Source organism: Coenobita brevimanus, chromosome 63 (genome assembly GCF_032717465.1).
Source record: "Coenobita brevimanus isolate Jiangsu-jjx chromosome 63, ASM3271746v2, whole genome shotgun sequence".
NCBI classification, from domain to species: domain Eukaryota; kingdom Metazoa; phylum Arthropoda; class Malacostraca; order Decapoda; family Coenobitidae; genus Coenobita; species Coenobita brevimanus.
The window spans coordinates 41004830-41018774 of record NC_137016.1 but is presented as its reverse complement, the minus strand read 5'-3'; the positions used below and the strand labels follow the sequence as shown (position 1 = coordinate 41018774).

At 41.2% G+C, this 13945-nt stretch overlaps 1 protein-coding gene across 5 annotated transcripts in view; it reads right to left on the bottom strand.

The window, feature by feature from the left end:
• Ldh (Lactate dehydrogenase) overlaps positions 1-13945 on the bottom strand; it is a 41465-nt gene that overhangs the window by 18602 nt on the left and 8918 nt on the right. The window contains exons 1-3 of one of the 5 annotated variants that reach the window (XM_080276071.1): positions 11041-11179; positions 954-1182; positions 484-683 (exon numbers count right to left, since the gene is read on the bottom strand). In XM_080276071.1, coding sequence (XP_080132197.1) covers positions 484-683; positions 954-1171 — 418 coding nt within the window. In that variant the 5' untranslated portion in view covers positions 1172-1182; positions 11041-11179. Of the gene's footprint in view, positions 1-483; positions 684-953; positions 1183-6444; positions 6812-11040; positions 11180-13945 lie in introns of those variants that run through there. The other 4 variants (XM_080276072.1, XM_080276068.1, XM_080276070.1 and 1 more) reach the window with 4 other exon arrangements.

The following is a 13945-nucleotide window of genomic DNA, read 5'->3' as shown; positions in this document are numbered from 1 at the left end:
AAGGGGGTAGAGTAATTACATACAGTCCTTGCTATTAGTTAGAAAAGTGCAAAAACAGGAGAACTATCAACATCCCTTCAACCCTGAATCAAGCCTATACCCTTTTCTCTTTCACTAAATCTACAATTACATTCTTTCAATCTTGAAAATTTGTGACAATAGACTACTGCTAGAACATGGTGGTAATCACAAACAAGACTTAAGGATAAGATGTAGGGCTACATTTTTTTTTTTTTTTCATACTGGGCTATTTCAACCACCAGCAATGGACAAAAATCTGGGTGAAACTAAGGTGAATTAGTTATAATACAAATAAATTATGGTAAAGACGACTGCACCCAAGGGTATCAGGGATAAATTACCAAGGTGGGAGACAATACAAAGGATGCAGCTAGATGTATGCATTTTACTATATCTTGTGTTTACAGAGCACTTGTAGAAAAGAAATTTAATCACTATCCATATTTCTCAAGGCAGACGTACCAGGGTTGGACACAACAAGAAGGATGCAGTTGGGTGAGTGCTTGACCAGCTGGGGGATGATGCCCTTGAAGATGTCCACATTACGCTGCACCAGGGACAGGCGGGACTCTCCCTCCCTCTGCCTGGCACCAGCAGTCACAATACACAGGCGGGACCCAGCACTCACAGAGTAGTCTGTGCTGGCCTCAATCTTCACATTCCTGGTAGTACAGTAATGAAAGGTTAAAGGAACACTCTAGCTCTTCATGTATATACTGTAGCTACTCACTTGAATTTGCTTTACTCAGAATTTTATTTATTTTTTATTTTTTTTTCCCCAAGTTTGAAAGCATTTTAAGAAAATTTTTCATTATATAGCAATAAGATGAACACACCATTGCAGAAATGTAGGGTAAGACACTGTCTAACATTTAAGAAAGAAAAATGATGCCAGGTGACTCTCAGCAAACTAGTGCTCATGGAATTTATACCTGAGGAAAGTAAGACCATGCTGGAGGTCCATCATCTCTCCACGCAGCTTGTCAGCGACCACATCAACCAGTGCCAATTCTGAGCAGATGTGCTGGGTGAGGAGGGAGAAGGCACAAGCCATGCCCACCTGACCAACACCCACCACGGTCACCTTACCCCCTGATGTGGTGAGGGCCGGCTGCACCTCCTCCATCAACTGCTGTGTAATTCCTGCCATCTTGCTATCTGCTGGGAGGTAAGGGGCAATGTTATCACTACTAAATACTCAGGAAGATACTACATGAAATCTGTAAAGAAATGGGAATGACTGGTAATCTCCTTCTGGTGCTGGCACTAAACTAAAATTTTACTGGGGAAATTTATTAATGATGTTAGTATTCAAGTTGCAGCCAAAAACTTTTGAGTGCAAACCCAGTGAACTGCAGGCTGAAGCTGCCCTTCTCCAGCAGTCCACCATCCATCTTTTTGAGGGACAGAGAGGGAGTGGTGGAACATGTATAAATGGGCAGCTGAACTGTTCATTTATATAAATGCTATCACAAGGAGTTCCTCTCCAGCAACAGCCTTCTATCATAAGCGTAATAAAATCATCCGGCATTAAACAGAACACATACTGTATATATACTTGGAAAAAAATGGTCGAAAACTAAACTGTCTCGATACAATAAACCTTACATAAAAATAGACACCACAGCCATCACATACAAAATATCTACCTTGATTCATTCTTTACAGCATTGCCAGGTGGACTGAAGCTAGGGATTCCTCACAATTAATCAGATGTTTCATTTTGCTCACACTGTTTAGTCATTACACCCACTCTGTGGAGTGATTTTGCCCACAAGTCATCCACACTATAGTCATTTTGCCATCGTCATACTTGTGGTTTACTGTCAGGAAAACCACGTACAGAGGCAACTCTGTTCTAGTTTACTGAAGTAAAGACAAGTAAAGTGATAGTGGCGGGTCCTGAAAGGTGGGGTCTTAAGAGTCCGATCGTCCAGTTGCTCAAGTGACGAGCGAACACAGGTCAGGATCTCAAATCTGAACTAACATGTGTTTGCCAGCAAGTAATTCATGACGTCACTTACAGGTTGTAAGCCTAAAGGTGGATGTAGCTCTATTAACTATGTAGAGTCAACAAGTAGTCATGCCGCCTGATTATATCTCAACAACATTTGTATACATAAGAATGGTATCCAAGAAAAGCTCCGTAACCCCCAATTTTGATGAGAAAATGTCACAGAACACTAAAAAAAACCGTCGTTTAAAAAAAAAAAAAATCCAGCTAATCATTACAGAAAAGAATGATGCAATCTCTGCCTGCATAGTTCTGGTATCAGGGAATATCCACCTCTTTCACAACGAACGGTCATTACAGTGTGAACCAAATAAGTAACTCAATACTTCGATAAACATACGGTTTTGGAGTAACTTACATCAGTGTTATTGTTAGTTGGACCACCACCCAAAGTACAACATTATGCTCACCATGTTTAAATATATCCTCCATATTTAACGACCTCTCATGTCAACACTACGCCATGTTTAAAACCCACTTATGTAAACAATAACAAACCCATGTGTTCCTTGTTTTAAAGTCACTTCATAACCAACAACACACCCACGTGGTCACCTGTTACATCAGCTGATCTATTTATCTATCAATAGCCAGACGCCATATTCCCGTAAAGGGTGGCCGTTTGTCTTTCAGCTATAACCCGTCGCTAACCCACACCTGTTGCATCAGCTGATCTATCTATCTGTCTTGAGCCAGACGCCATAATCCCGTACAGGGTGGCCGTTTGTCTTTCAGTTAGTGGTTTTACGGGAAGGGGCACTAACCCGTCGCTAACCCACTAGCTGACACGTAGGGAACACGTGTGGGTTGGTTATATGGTTACCACCCAGCGATGTAAATGGTTTCCTGGCTTACAGGAAACAATTTGGCTTGTCACTCAATGTAAAGCCACCTGAAAAGGAACAAAGGGTAATAAAAAGTGACAGGAAAGCTGAGAGATATAGGAAGATAAGAGGACGGATACAAAAACAATGATACAGGTGAAGGAAGAAGTAGGCAGCACTACATCACGCGAGTGGATGATGGTCGCCACCACCCACCACATCAGCTGATCTGGGCCAAATGATTTTATACCGTTTCACTTTTACAATTCTAATCTAATATACTATAGCAGTAGCCGTGTGTGTGTGTGTGTGTGTGTGTGTGTGTGTGTGTGTGTGTGTGTGTGTGTAATTCACCGGGTCACCGGGTCGGTCAGGATCACTTGATGGTCGTGATAGTCAGCTTTTACCACCCGGAAGGGAGCTGAAAGCTCAAATAGTCCGATCTGTGTGTGTGTGTGTGTGTGTGTGTGTGTTTTGGGGAGCCGAAACTACACATACAAATCGCACCACAATTGGCAGAAAAATCGCTAAAATTCGCTGATGTGAACAAACTTAGTTCCATCACGATTGAAAAACTTTAACTATATTTAATGAGCGATCACATTTTGACCAAAAAACGCCGCTCCCGGTGTCCGGCATAGGATCTCCGTAAAATTTTTTGCCCATAGGTACAACAAAAATATACTACAGCAGTAGCCGTGTGTCTGTGTGTGTATTTCGGACTTGCGTTCGGACAACTTGGGTTCCATTCCCGAAGCTGCAAATATCACGATCAATTGGTTAGCTGCAAAAAATCCAAGTGACAACGTTACACTAGAACAGCACATAAACGCGAGAGCCCTCCGCAGGAGCAAGTGCGAGGGGCCCGAATGGCCCACGAGCACTTGTTATTTCTATATTTAAGAAAGGGGAAGAAATACAAGATGCCAGATAAAAAATAAAATAAAATAAAAACGTGAGGAATGTGTGATTGAGAATTTTGGGTAAAGAATGGGGGATGAGACTGGAGATAATGCAGAAGAGGAGGGAGCCTTGTCACTTCACTCCGAGCACGCCATTTCGTTTTCATTTTCTTGCTGCCGGTATATTGTTTTAACTGGACTGGAGTTACCAAGCAGAGAGAGAGAGAGAGAGAGAGAGAGAGAGTTTGGAATATTATTAAGTGAAAACGTGCTTTGGGAAGAATGGGGAAGAATGATGAGGATTATGATGATTTTTTTTTTAAGAACCAAAAAATCCGCACCTCAGTCCTTTTTCTTTTCAATTTTATCTCCAGACGATTTCATTCAACTTCAGAATAGACCTATAGTAACGATTATATTTCTTTAAGCTATACTAAACCTCTCCAGTTCGAAAAGGCTATCTCAAATCGAATAAAATCGCCAGGAAACAGGATATATATATAAGACGTCCTGGGGCTGAAAGGGCTCATACCGAGGTGAGGAGGAGGAGGAGGAGGAGGGAATAAAGAATAAATAGATAGTCAATACCTCGAAAATGGAGAGAAAAGGAAAGGAGAAAATTTGGCACACGTAAATAATTAAAGCTAAATACTCATTTATAAAGTCATTAGGCCATAATATGTCTCATCCTGCCTAACAGTTTAATACCATACCCAATACATGGCAAAACCATAATAATGATAATAATAATAATAATAACAATAATAACATCAACCACTATTATTATTATCATTATTGTTGTTATAGTGCGACGGTGCGTTTTTCTCTTTTTTTCCAACATCCATGGGAAAAAGTACGGTGTGAAAATAGAGGTGACGATAATCGAAGATGAATTACCTTTTGCAGAAGTATGGTACGTGCGTTATCTTTAATTTCATCCATTGCTGTGAACGATGCTGTGCTGATCTATGGTAAACAACAATGTATGATGAAAAAGGCTTTGTGAATGTTCGGAGGAAATAGTGACTGACAAAAAAAAAAAAAAGTGTGCATTATACTGTGTGTGTATATACTGTATATATATATATATATATATATATATATATATATATATATATATATATATATATATATATATATATATATATAGACGTATGTCGCCGTGAGTGTGCGAAAGGATAACTGTTCAAGTTCGATTCTAAAACATTTACATGCTGTATAGTATACAGGACGGTGTGCAGCCTGATGGTATCGACAGCTCTAGCTATAACGAATGCAATGACATCTGGTGGGTGCTTATAAGCTTTGTATATGTATTCATTAACCTCAGATCACCTGTCGTCAGTGTTTGCAATCACTTTAGTGCAGAGATGAGTGCCAATGAGTGATTTCAAACTGTTGGCTAAGTTTCTGATTCTGGTGTGCTAATAAAACTTTGTAATACTGAAATTATTAGCAATTATTAACTTCAAATTACTTGGCAATCTCTGTGATTGTTTTTCGTGCAGGATCGTGTCGTCTCGTTTCGTTTATATTGGATATTACATGATTGAATGCATCGGCCTTGGTCACCTAATGGCGGTTCTCCATGTTCCTCGATCTCTGGCAGTCTCCCTATTCAGTCCCTTATCCCTGAGGTCACACTGTAAGACCTCGTCCCAGGTCTTTTTCGGTCTGTCTCTTGCAATCCAACCCCAAACGTTCACACTTCTCACTCTGCACCCAACTGTCATCCCCCATCCTCTTCACATGCCCAAATCATCTCAATCTATTTCTCATCACAACACCAGTATCCTCCAGTCTCATCCTTCCTCTGAACTCTTCCACTGTTAACCTACCCTCCCCAGAGTCCTCAGGCCTAGCATTCAAGGACGCACTGCACATCCACCCAAACATTATCATTCTTGTGTTTGAGCATGCGAATATTATCTTCCTTTACTGCCCAGGTCTCATTACCATACAGCATTACACTCTTAACACATGCTGCATACAAAGATCCCTAAGTACGAAGGGAGACTCCCCTCGATGTCAGGAGAGGCAACAGCTTCCTGAACTTATTCCAACCACTCCTCACTCTAGACACAGAGCTCCAGCCCCACCTCCAACACATAACATGTCTCACAAATAACAAAACTTCCACACACTGAACAGACTCACCAGCAATATCATTCCTATCACGTCTGACAATCTCCAAAACATCACAGGTAACAAAACTCTTTCAAACACTCAACAGACTCACCAGCAAAATCAATTTTATCACGCCTGACAATCTCCACAACATGTCTCACAAGTAACAAAACTTCCAAACACTCAACAGACTCACCAGCAAAATCAATCCTATCATGCCTGACAATCTCCACATGCTCTCCCAGACATACTCCACACATGAAAATCGTTTACTCGAGAAGAATACGTTTTCTTTATACTGGTGTGCTAATAAAACATTCCATTACTAATATGTACTCATTAACTTCATATTACGTGTCATCGACAGCATTTAGTGCTGGAATAAGTGCCAGTGAGTTAAAGGAAACTGTTTACTCACGAAGAACCGTTTATATTCTATAATGGTGAGTGCTGACATTACTTTGCAACTTACTGATCTTAAATTACTCACTGTCAACATCTGTCATAATTTCGTGCAAAAGAGTGCCAGTGTGAGATCTGAAACCCTTTTACTCACGAGCCCCAGGTTTCTGATCCTCCTGCAAGGCTGTCGCGTATGTGGCGGGTTGAGTTGGGGGTTTCGGGATGGCGGCAGATATCGACATGGGAAAATCTCTTGGACTGGGAGGAATAACTTTAGACCGAGGAACACCTTGAGGGGTTGTGGTGGGGTTTATGACAGCTCTCGGGGTGGTGGGTTGAGTGGGATAAGGAATCGATCTGGGGTTGGCAGTATCTCTCGGGGTGACAACAGTTTTAGGACTGACAACAGCTTCTCTGGGGTGGTCAACGGGTCTGGGGTTGGTAGACATGGATTTGAAATTGGGGTTGGGTCTGGGGGTATCCATAATGAGGCTGGAGTCCTTCAGGGGTGGTATGACGTCGAGTGGCGAATATTCTGCAATGTTGGTAGTAATATTCATCAATGTTGGTAGTAATATCCAGAAAAGTGGGTAGTAATATTCAGAAATGTTGGCAGTAATATCCATACATGTTGGTAGTGATACACATACATATTGGTAGTGATATCCAGAAATGTTGGCAGCAGTATCCATATCCATAAATGTTGGTAGTAACACTCAGAAATATTGGTAGTAATATTCATAAATGTTGGCAGTAATATTTTGCGATGGTAGAAACAGAAATGTCAATATATTCTGTAGAAATACTTGTAATATTCATAATAATTGCTTTTTTTAAAATACCCCTGGGAGGTTCAGTAATTACCCTCATTAACCCCCTGGGATAATTACCCCTGCGATGGTAATCATGACCTCCAGGGGCAGTAATTACCCCCAGATGAGTAATGGAAGTAATTATCCCAGTTCATTAATACCAGTACTGACATTCCCCAGTACTGGCAAATTTTGTGAAATGTTTGTAGTAATGGAAGTTCTAAATATTTAAAACAGAAACATATAATAACAATGCAGGTGGTGAACAGTCGGCATTACTACTCACAAAATAAATAATAATAATAATAATAATAATAATAATAATAACAATAATAATAATAGCAATAATAGCAATAATAGCAATAATAATAATAATAATAATAATAATAATAACTAATAATAAAACGTTAACAAAATATCTCACATTCGCAGATACATCAAACAAAGGTTTACAGCATCTCCGTTAAAAATAAAATAAATAAACACAGGTATCTCTTCAGGCGCCAAATTCTCGTTAGCTGGAGAAATTTTGTAACACTTTTTCCTTAGCAACCTATTAGGTCTATCACTGTTTGCTACAGATGAAAATTATGTCGATATTAGACTGGTGTAAAGTAATATGAGAATCTTATGGTTTAATACAAAATAAATCACTAAGGAGGAGGTGTCTGGGATTTTCCTTAACCAACGAGAATATGGGCCCTCTTCCTACAAATCAAAATCTGAGTTGCGTAAGGGTAGTTAATCCTCAGTGTGTTAGTAAATCCCGCCAAAGATCCCTAAGATGTCCCAAGGTGTCCTGCGTCAACTCAAACACGGCGCTTATAACAACAACCCGTGTTTATGTTCCCCGCCTGAAACTAGCGTCCGTCTGATGGCTGCGTGGCGTGACAGAACGACATAAAGCGTTTGTGTTTGCGGTTTTTGTTTTAAAGGGTTGCTGGTCGTTTGTTTTAGCTTTTTTTTTTTTTTTTTTTTTTTTTTTACACTGGTACTCGTTTGGTTTTGCTTCTTTTTGACATGGTAGTACTCGTTTTCTTCTTCTTTTTTCCATGATGCTTCTCGCTTTTGTTTTTATAGGGTGCTTGTATTATGGTTTACACGCACAATCGAGATCATCATCATTATTATTATTATTATTATTATTACTACTATTTTCCTTTTACGATTGTACGTTGCATAAAACGATTTTTAAGTGCGTTTATATAAGACCAGCTATGTCTTTTTTGCGGAACAGTGGAATTTTGGACGACTCGGACGAAAACAAACTCGACTGAATGCCTTCTCGACCGAATGCCCATAGAGTACTTCCGAATCAGAGAGAGAGAGAGAGAGAGAGAGAGAGAGAGAGAGAGACTCGAAGAAATTACAGGTAAGTGAACGTGATGGTGTAGCGGGAAGATGCGTCGTTAATGAGGAGGGACACAAATCTACGAAATGAATCAGCGAGTGTTTATTCCGGAGCGTAATTGAGGGCTGCATGACCTGCAAACAACCTCGGTGTGTTAAATCGAGGTGTTAAAGGCGACTCAAGAGGCAGCCAGGTGTTATAAATAGCTATACTCCTCCCCTTCTCTCTCTGTCACTCGCTCTTCCCCTCTCCCTCTCCTCCCCTCTCTCACTCGCTCTTCCCCTCTCCCTCTCCTCCCCTCTCTCACTCGCTCTTCCTCTCTCCCTCCCCTCCCCTCTCTCACTCATTCACTCTTCCCTTCCCATTCTCTCTCGGCTTCCCTCTTTCTATACCATATCTTGATCGTCTCCTTTCTTCTTTTCTACCTATTTCTTCTTCACCGGCCTTCTTCCCCTCTCCCCTTCCCCTTCTCTTCCTTCTACTCATTTCCCTCCCCTCTTTCCCTTTCCCACTCCTTCCTTTTCCCTCCTCTTCTACCCTTTCCTCCTTCCTCTCCTTCCTACGCCATTATCTCCTTTCTCCCTCTTCTTTTCCCCTCCTTCCCTCTCTTCCCAACCCTATTTCTTCCCGTACCTCTCTGCCACTATCTACCCTCTCCCCTTCCTTCCCCCTCTCCCTACCTGAATACCCCTCTCCCCCTTCTCTCCCCGCCTCCCCACCGCCCGCAGCGTCCGTACGGGGTGACTTTCTCATGGTAGGGGTCGAGTCAATAACGTCCTGACCCACTTCACTCACGTACGGCGGCATTTTCCTTTATTCTTGTTACCTCCACAACATTTTCCTTTATTCTTGTTACCCTCACATTATTTAATTTAATTTGGGTGAGACTTCGAAGTTGAGAGATCACATATATTTCCATTAATCCTTTCACTACAACGTATCCCATAATTAATAATAATAATAATAATAATAATAATAATAATGTCAAAAGCAAAGATATTACAAAGGGGAGCGTCACTATTTCATATTTAACTGGTCTGCAAATTCGCCTCGACATGAAAGGACGCCTAGAAAAATAAAGGACCTTGATAGTATTCTCTTATTTATTTATTTATATTTACACTCACCGCAAGACAAAATAAAAAGCAACGAAGAGAGGCGAAACTTTTCACCGATCACTTCAACAGCTGGAGGGAGCCTCAGCAAGTTCGGCTCGGTGTGAGAGGGTGCCAAAAATAGACAAACCTGGCAACAGTGCCTCCAATATAAACAAACGAGAAAAAAAAAATAGTCCAAGTCTGATATTAAATCGACACACCATTTCTCACATCTTACCCGCCAATTCTCACAGCTTTCTCGCCAATTCTCACAGTATTCTCGCCAATTCGCATATCTTGATCGCCAATTCTCACATTTTTCTCGCCCATTCGCATATCTTTCTCGCCCATTCGCATATCTTTCTCGCCACTTCTCACATCTTCCTCGCTAATTCTCACCTTTCCCGCCAATTCTCACATCTTTCTCTCCAGTTCTCACATCTTTCTCTCCAATTCTCACATAATTCTCACAGCTTCCTCGCTGATTCTCACTTTTCCCGTCAATTCTCACATCTTTCTCGCCAATTCTCACATCTTTCTCGCCAAATCTCATCTTTCTCGTCCTTTCTCGCAATGTCTCACATATTTCTCGTCATTTCTCGCGATTTCTCACATCTTTCTCGCCATTTCCCATGCCCTTTCCGTCACTTTTCACTTCACCTCCCTTTCCATCCCCCCACCCTACTGGCAACATCTCATATCTGGTTCCTGCCGATTCTGCACGAGGTCACACACACACACACACACACACACACACACACACTTTCCCCTCCGAAAAAAATCCGTAACCTCGTTGGCTTAAGGAAATTTCGTGACATTTTCCTCAGCAACTTATTCACCTAAATATCCCCCTGCAAATTACTGATGCAACACCGTGTCGACATTAAGCAAGATACAAGAGGCATTCAAAGTGTAATATACTTAATAAATCGCTAGGGGGAATGTGTTGCGGGATTTCTAAAGCCTAACTGCTGCCTTCCATCTGTGCTGTAACTCTCTCTCTCTTTGTTAAACACTTTTCACTCCAGAACTCTGTACGTTAAGACGCTCAGGAAATGGTGTTACGAAATCTATAGTAAACGCTGTTGTTGTTGTTTTTTTCCTTGTCTCTTTTCCCCTGCAAAATCATGGAAATTAAGTAGCTCATGAAACTGTGTTACAAAATCTACAGTAAACCTTGTGTTGGCTCTCTCTTTCTCTCCAGAATCATGCAAATTAAATCGCTCAAAACGTTGCGCTACGGAATTCCTTAAGCCCTGGGTTGCCTTCCAGTGTTTGTTTACATTTATTAGACTCGTTTTCCCGCCAAAATCATACAAAATAATTCGCTACAGGAGACGCACTACGACACCTCTTAAGCCCTGTGTTACCTTCCATTTGTTAATTTATTTTTAGTTTGATTCGTTTCCCTTCCACAATAATGCAGAATAAATCGCTAAACAAGATATGCTACCAAATTCTTAAAGCTGTGTCGCCCTCTATTTATTTACCTTTTATGCTAGACTCTTTTCCCCTCCAGAAGCCTGCAGGATAGGTTGTAGAGCCTGAGCACTGTCCAGCGAGCCCCCAGACTTGGGCAGTGGGACTGGGGACGTGGGTCGGGGCTGCTGGTGGGGTCTATATGGGCTGGGGGCAGGGAGGTGAGGGGGCGGGGGCGCTGGAGGGAGGGGGCAGGGGCTGGAGTGAGGGAGCCAGCTGATCCTTGAGCCAGGAAACGTAGAAGCTTGTTCACCATCGGATGTTCCCGCCTTTTTAAATTATACACTCTTCTGCAGCACAGAGTATATATAATTCACAGTTCAATATTATTCGAGAGCACTAAGTATATATATTTTTAGTCCTGTACTTTTCTAGAGCACAAAGTATAAATATCTTTTACAGTATTCTGTTCCAATATTCCGCTTTCTGAAATAATAAGATCTTTTTAGAGCACTACTGTAAGTATACATACATTTTTTGCGGTACTACATATATATCCGTTCACGAGTTAAATCTTTCTATGATTTTCTATATCACTAATTAATAAGTCCACGAAACTATCGCCTCTTGAAGTAGCAAGCTTTCCTAAAGCGGTAAGTCTGCGTTCAACAGATTAAAGAGTCAGTGTCTTATACTTCCTCATCCTCTTCCTCAATTTCCCTTTTTCTTCTTCTTCTTCCTCCTCTCCTTCTTCTATGTCTTCATCATCGTCCTCTTCTTCTTTTTTCTTCACCACTAATTCTTTTATGAGTTAAACTTTCAAAATTTTTTTGTTGCACTAAAAAAACTCGTTCTAGCCTCTATCACACACTTTATCTGCTTACGAAATCACACGCAGAATTTATGAGTATTATTTATCTATTATTTATCTATTGCAAGAGGGGAACAAGTCAAGAGTGAAAGCAGTGGAAATGAGTTACTTGACAGGAGCATGTAGAGTGACGTGGAGGGACAGGTTGACGAATGAAGAAGTGAAGGAACGTTGTGGGGTAGATGTGGATGTGGTTGAGAAGATTAGGAGAAATACACTGAGGTGGTTTGGACATGTGGAGAGAATGGAGAATGAAAGACTGACTAAGAGGGTGTATGTAGGTGAGGTGGAAGGAGGGAGGGGGAGGGGTAGACCGAGGATGAGGTGGGGGGATGGAGTTGAGAGCTATATGAGGGAGGGGGGGGTGAGTTGGGGGAGCGTAGTTAAATGGTGGGTGACAGAGCGACTTGGAGGCGTTTTGTCTGTGGCCACTCTTTGCGGGATTAAGGCGTCGGGCTATAGATAGATAGATAGATTTTTCTATTTCCTTGGAGACAAACCCTTCTAAGCAAGAAAAAGCAGCGGAATAATGGGGGTATTCTAGTATTAAATTTTTGTAGCCTTTGAAAAAATGAGAAAGAAAAACACAGAGAAGAAAGATACTGGGCTACTGCTGGTTCAGGAGGATATTCCCGCATTAAATTCTTCTAAAAAGAAAAAAAAAAAAAAAGGGATACTGCTAGTTCATGAGGACTTTCTCGTATTAAATTCCTCTAGCCAAAAAATTTTTAGTTTAGTTTCATCTGATACAAAATTTCAACTTCTCCACACCCAGTGCTGATGTATTATACGAGATGGAAGTACAATATGCTGCTAGCTATGAAGAAACATTAGGGAAACTCCTCATGAATATAGCATTATCTTATTCTGCCATCAAATAACAGATACTCTTTTATTCTGTATTATCTGTATTATGTAAGGCAGTATTCTCTGTAATGCAAAAAGGCGGAAATCTGTCAGGTTTAATCCAACTGGCTATACGTTTGAATTCTGGAAGTTCACGTAAAATATGCCAGTCTGGTTGATCTGTTTAGACGAATTAAATTTTAGTAAACAGGATTGGGTAAGTGAGCCGTAATCTGACAAGTGGTGTGGGAATATACCGGTATTAAATCTGCACTCTGCACCAGTTTAGTAAGTCTATCTATCTATCTATCTATAGCCCGACGCCCTAATCCCGCAAAGGGTGGCCGCAGACAAAACGCCTCCAAGTCACTCTGTCACCCACCATTTGACTACCCTCCCCCCCCTCCCTCATACACCTCTCAACTCCATCCCTCCACCTCATCCTCGGTCTACCTCTCCCTCTCCCTCCCTCCACCTCACATACATACACCCTCTTAGTCAGTCTTTCATTCTCCATTCTCTCCACATGTCCAAACCACCTCAGTGTATTTAGTAAGTCGCGCGCAAAATTTAGATGCCATTTTGATTTGTTTACACACGACGAGTCAAAACTGGCAGAAAAATGGCTATGAGGGTGGAGTGTCGGATAAATGAACTTTCTTTGCTGCCAAGGCTAAGTGTGAGATATATAAATATTTCTTAGCCTTGTCAAGCACTAAATATACCTCAAGAAAGTCACATGCAAAATTAAGAAGCCTGTTTGATCTCCTTACAAGACGATGCAATTAGGAGAGAAGCTATGCAGGCGAGATCTGTATGGTACAGAGAGAGGCTATTAAGTCGTTCTAGGCTGGGTTAACTTAGGTGAGGACAAGTTGGGCTAGGTTATGTTAGGCTAAGTTAGGTGAAATCGAGTTAGGGCGAGTTCTGGAGGTGAACGTAAAATTTTGGAACCTAACTGAAACTTTTGGATAAACCCAGTCAGTGTGAGTAAATGAATGTAGATTATACGGATTTATTTCCCCCTACTTTCTCTCTCTCTCTCTCTCTCTCTCGAATGTGGAATGTCGAGGAATTATACTGATATTTTCCTTCTCTCTCTCTCTCTCTCTCTCTCTCTCAAAGATGGAATGTTGAGGAATTATACTATTTTCCTACTCTCTCTCTCTCTCTCTCTCTCTCTCTCTCTCTCTCTCTCTCTCTCTCTCTCTCTCTCTCAGCACTGGATACATGTCGAATAGGTCAAGCGCATAATTTTA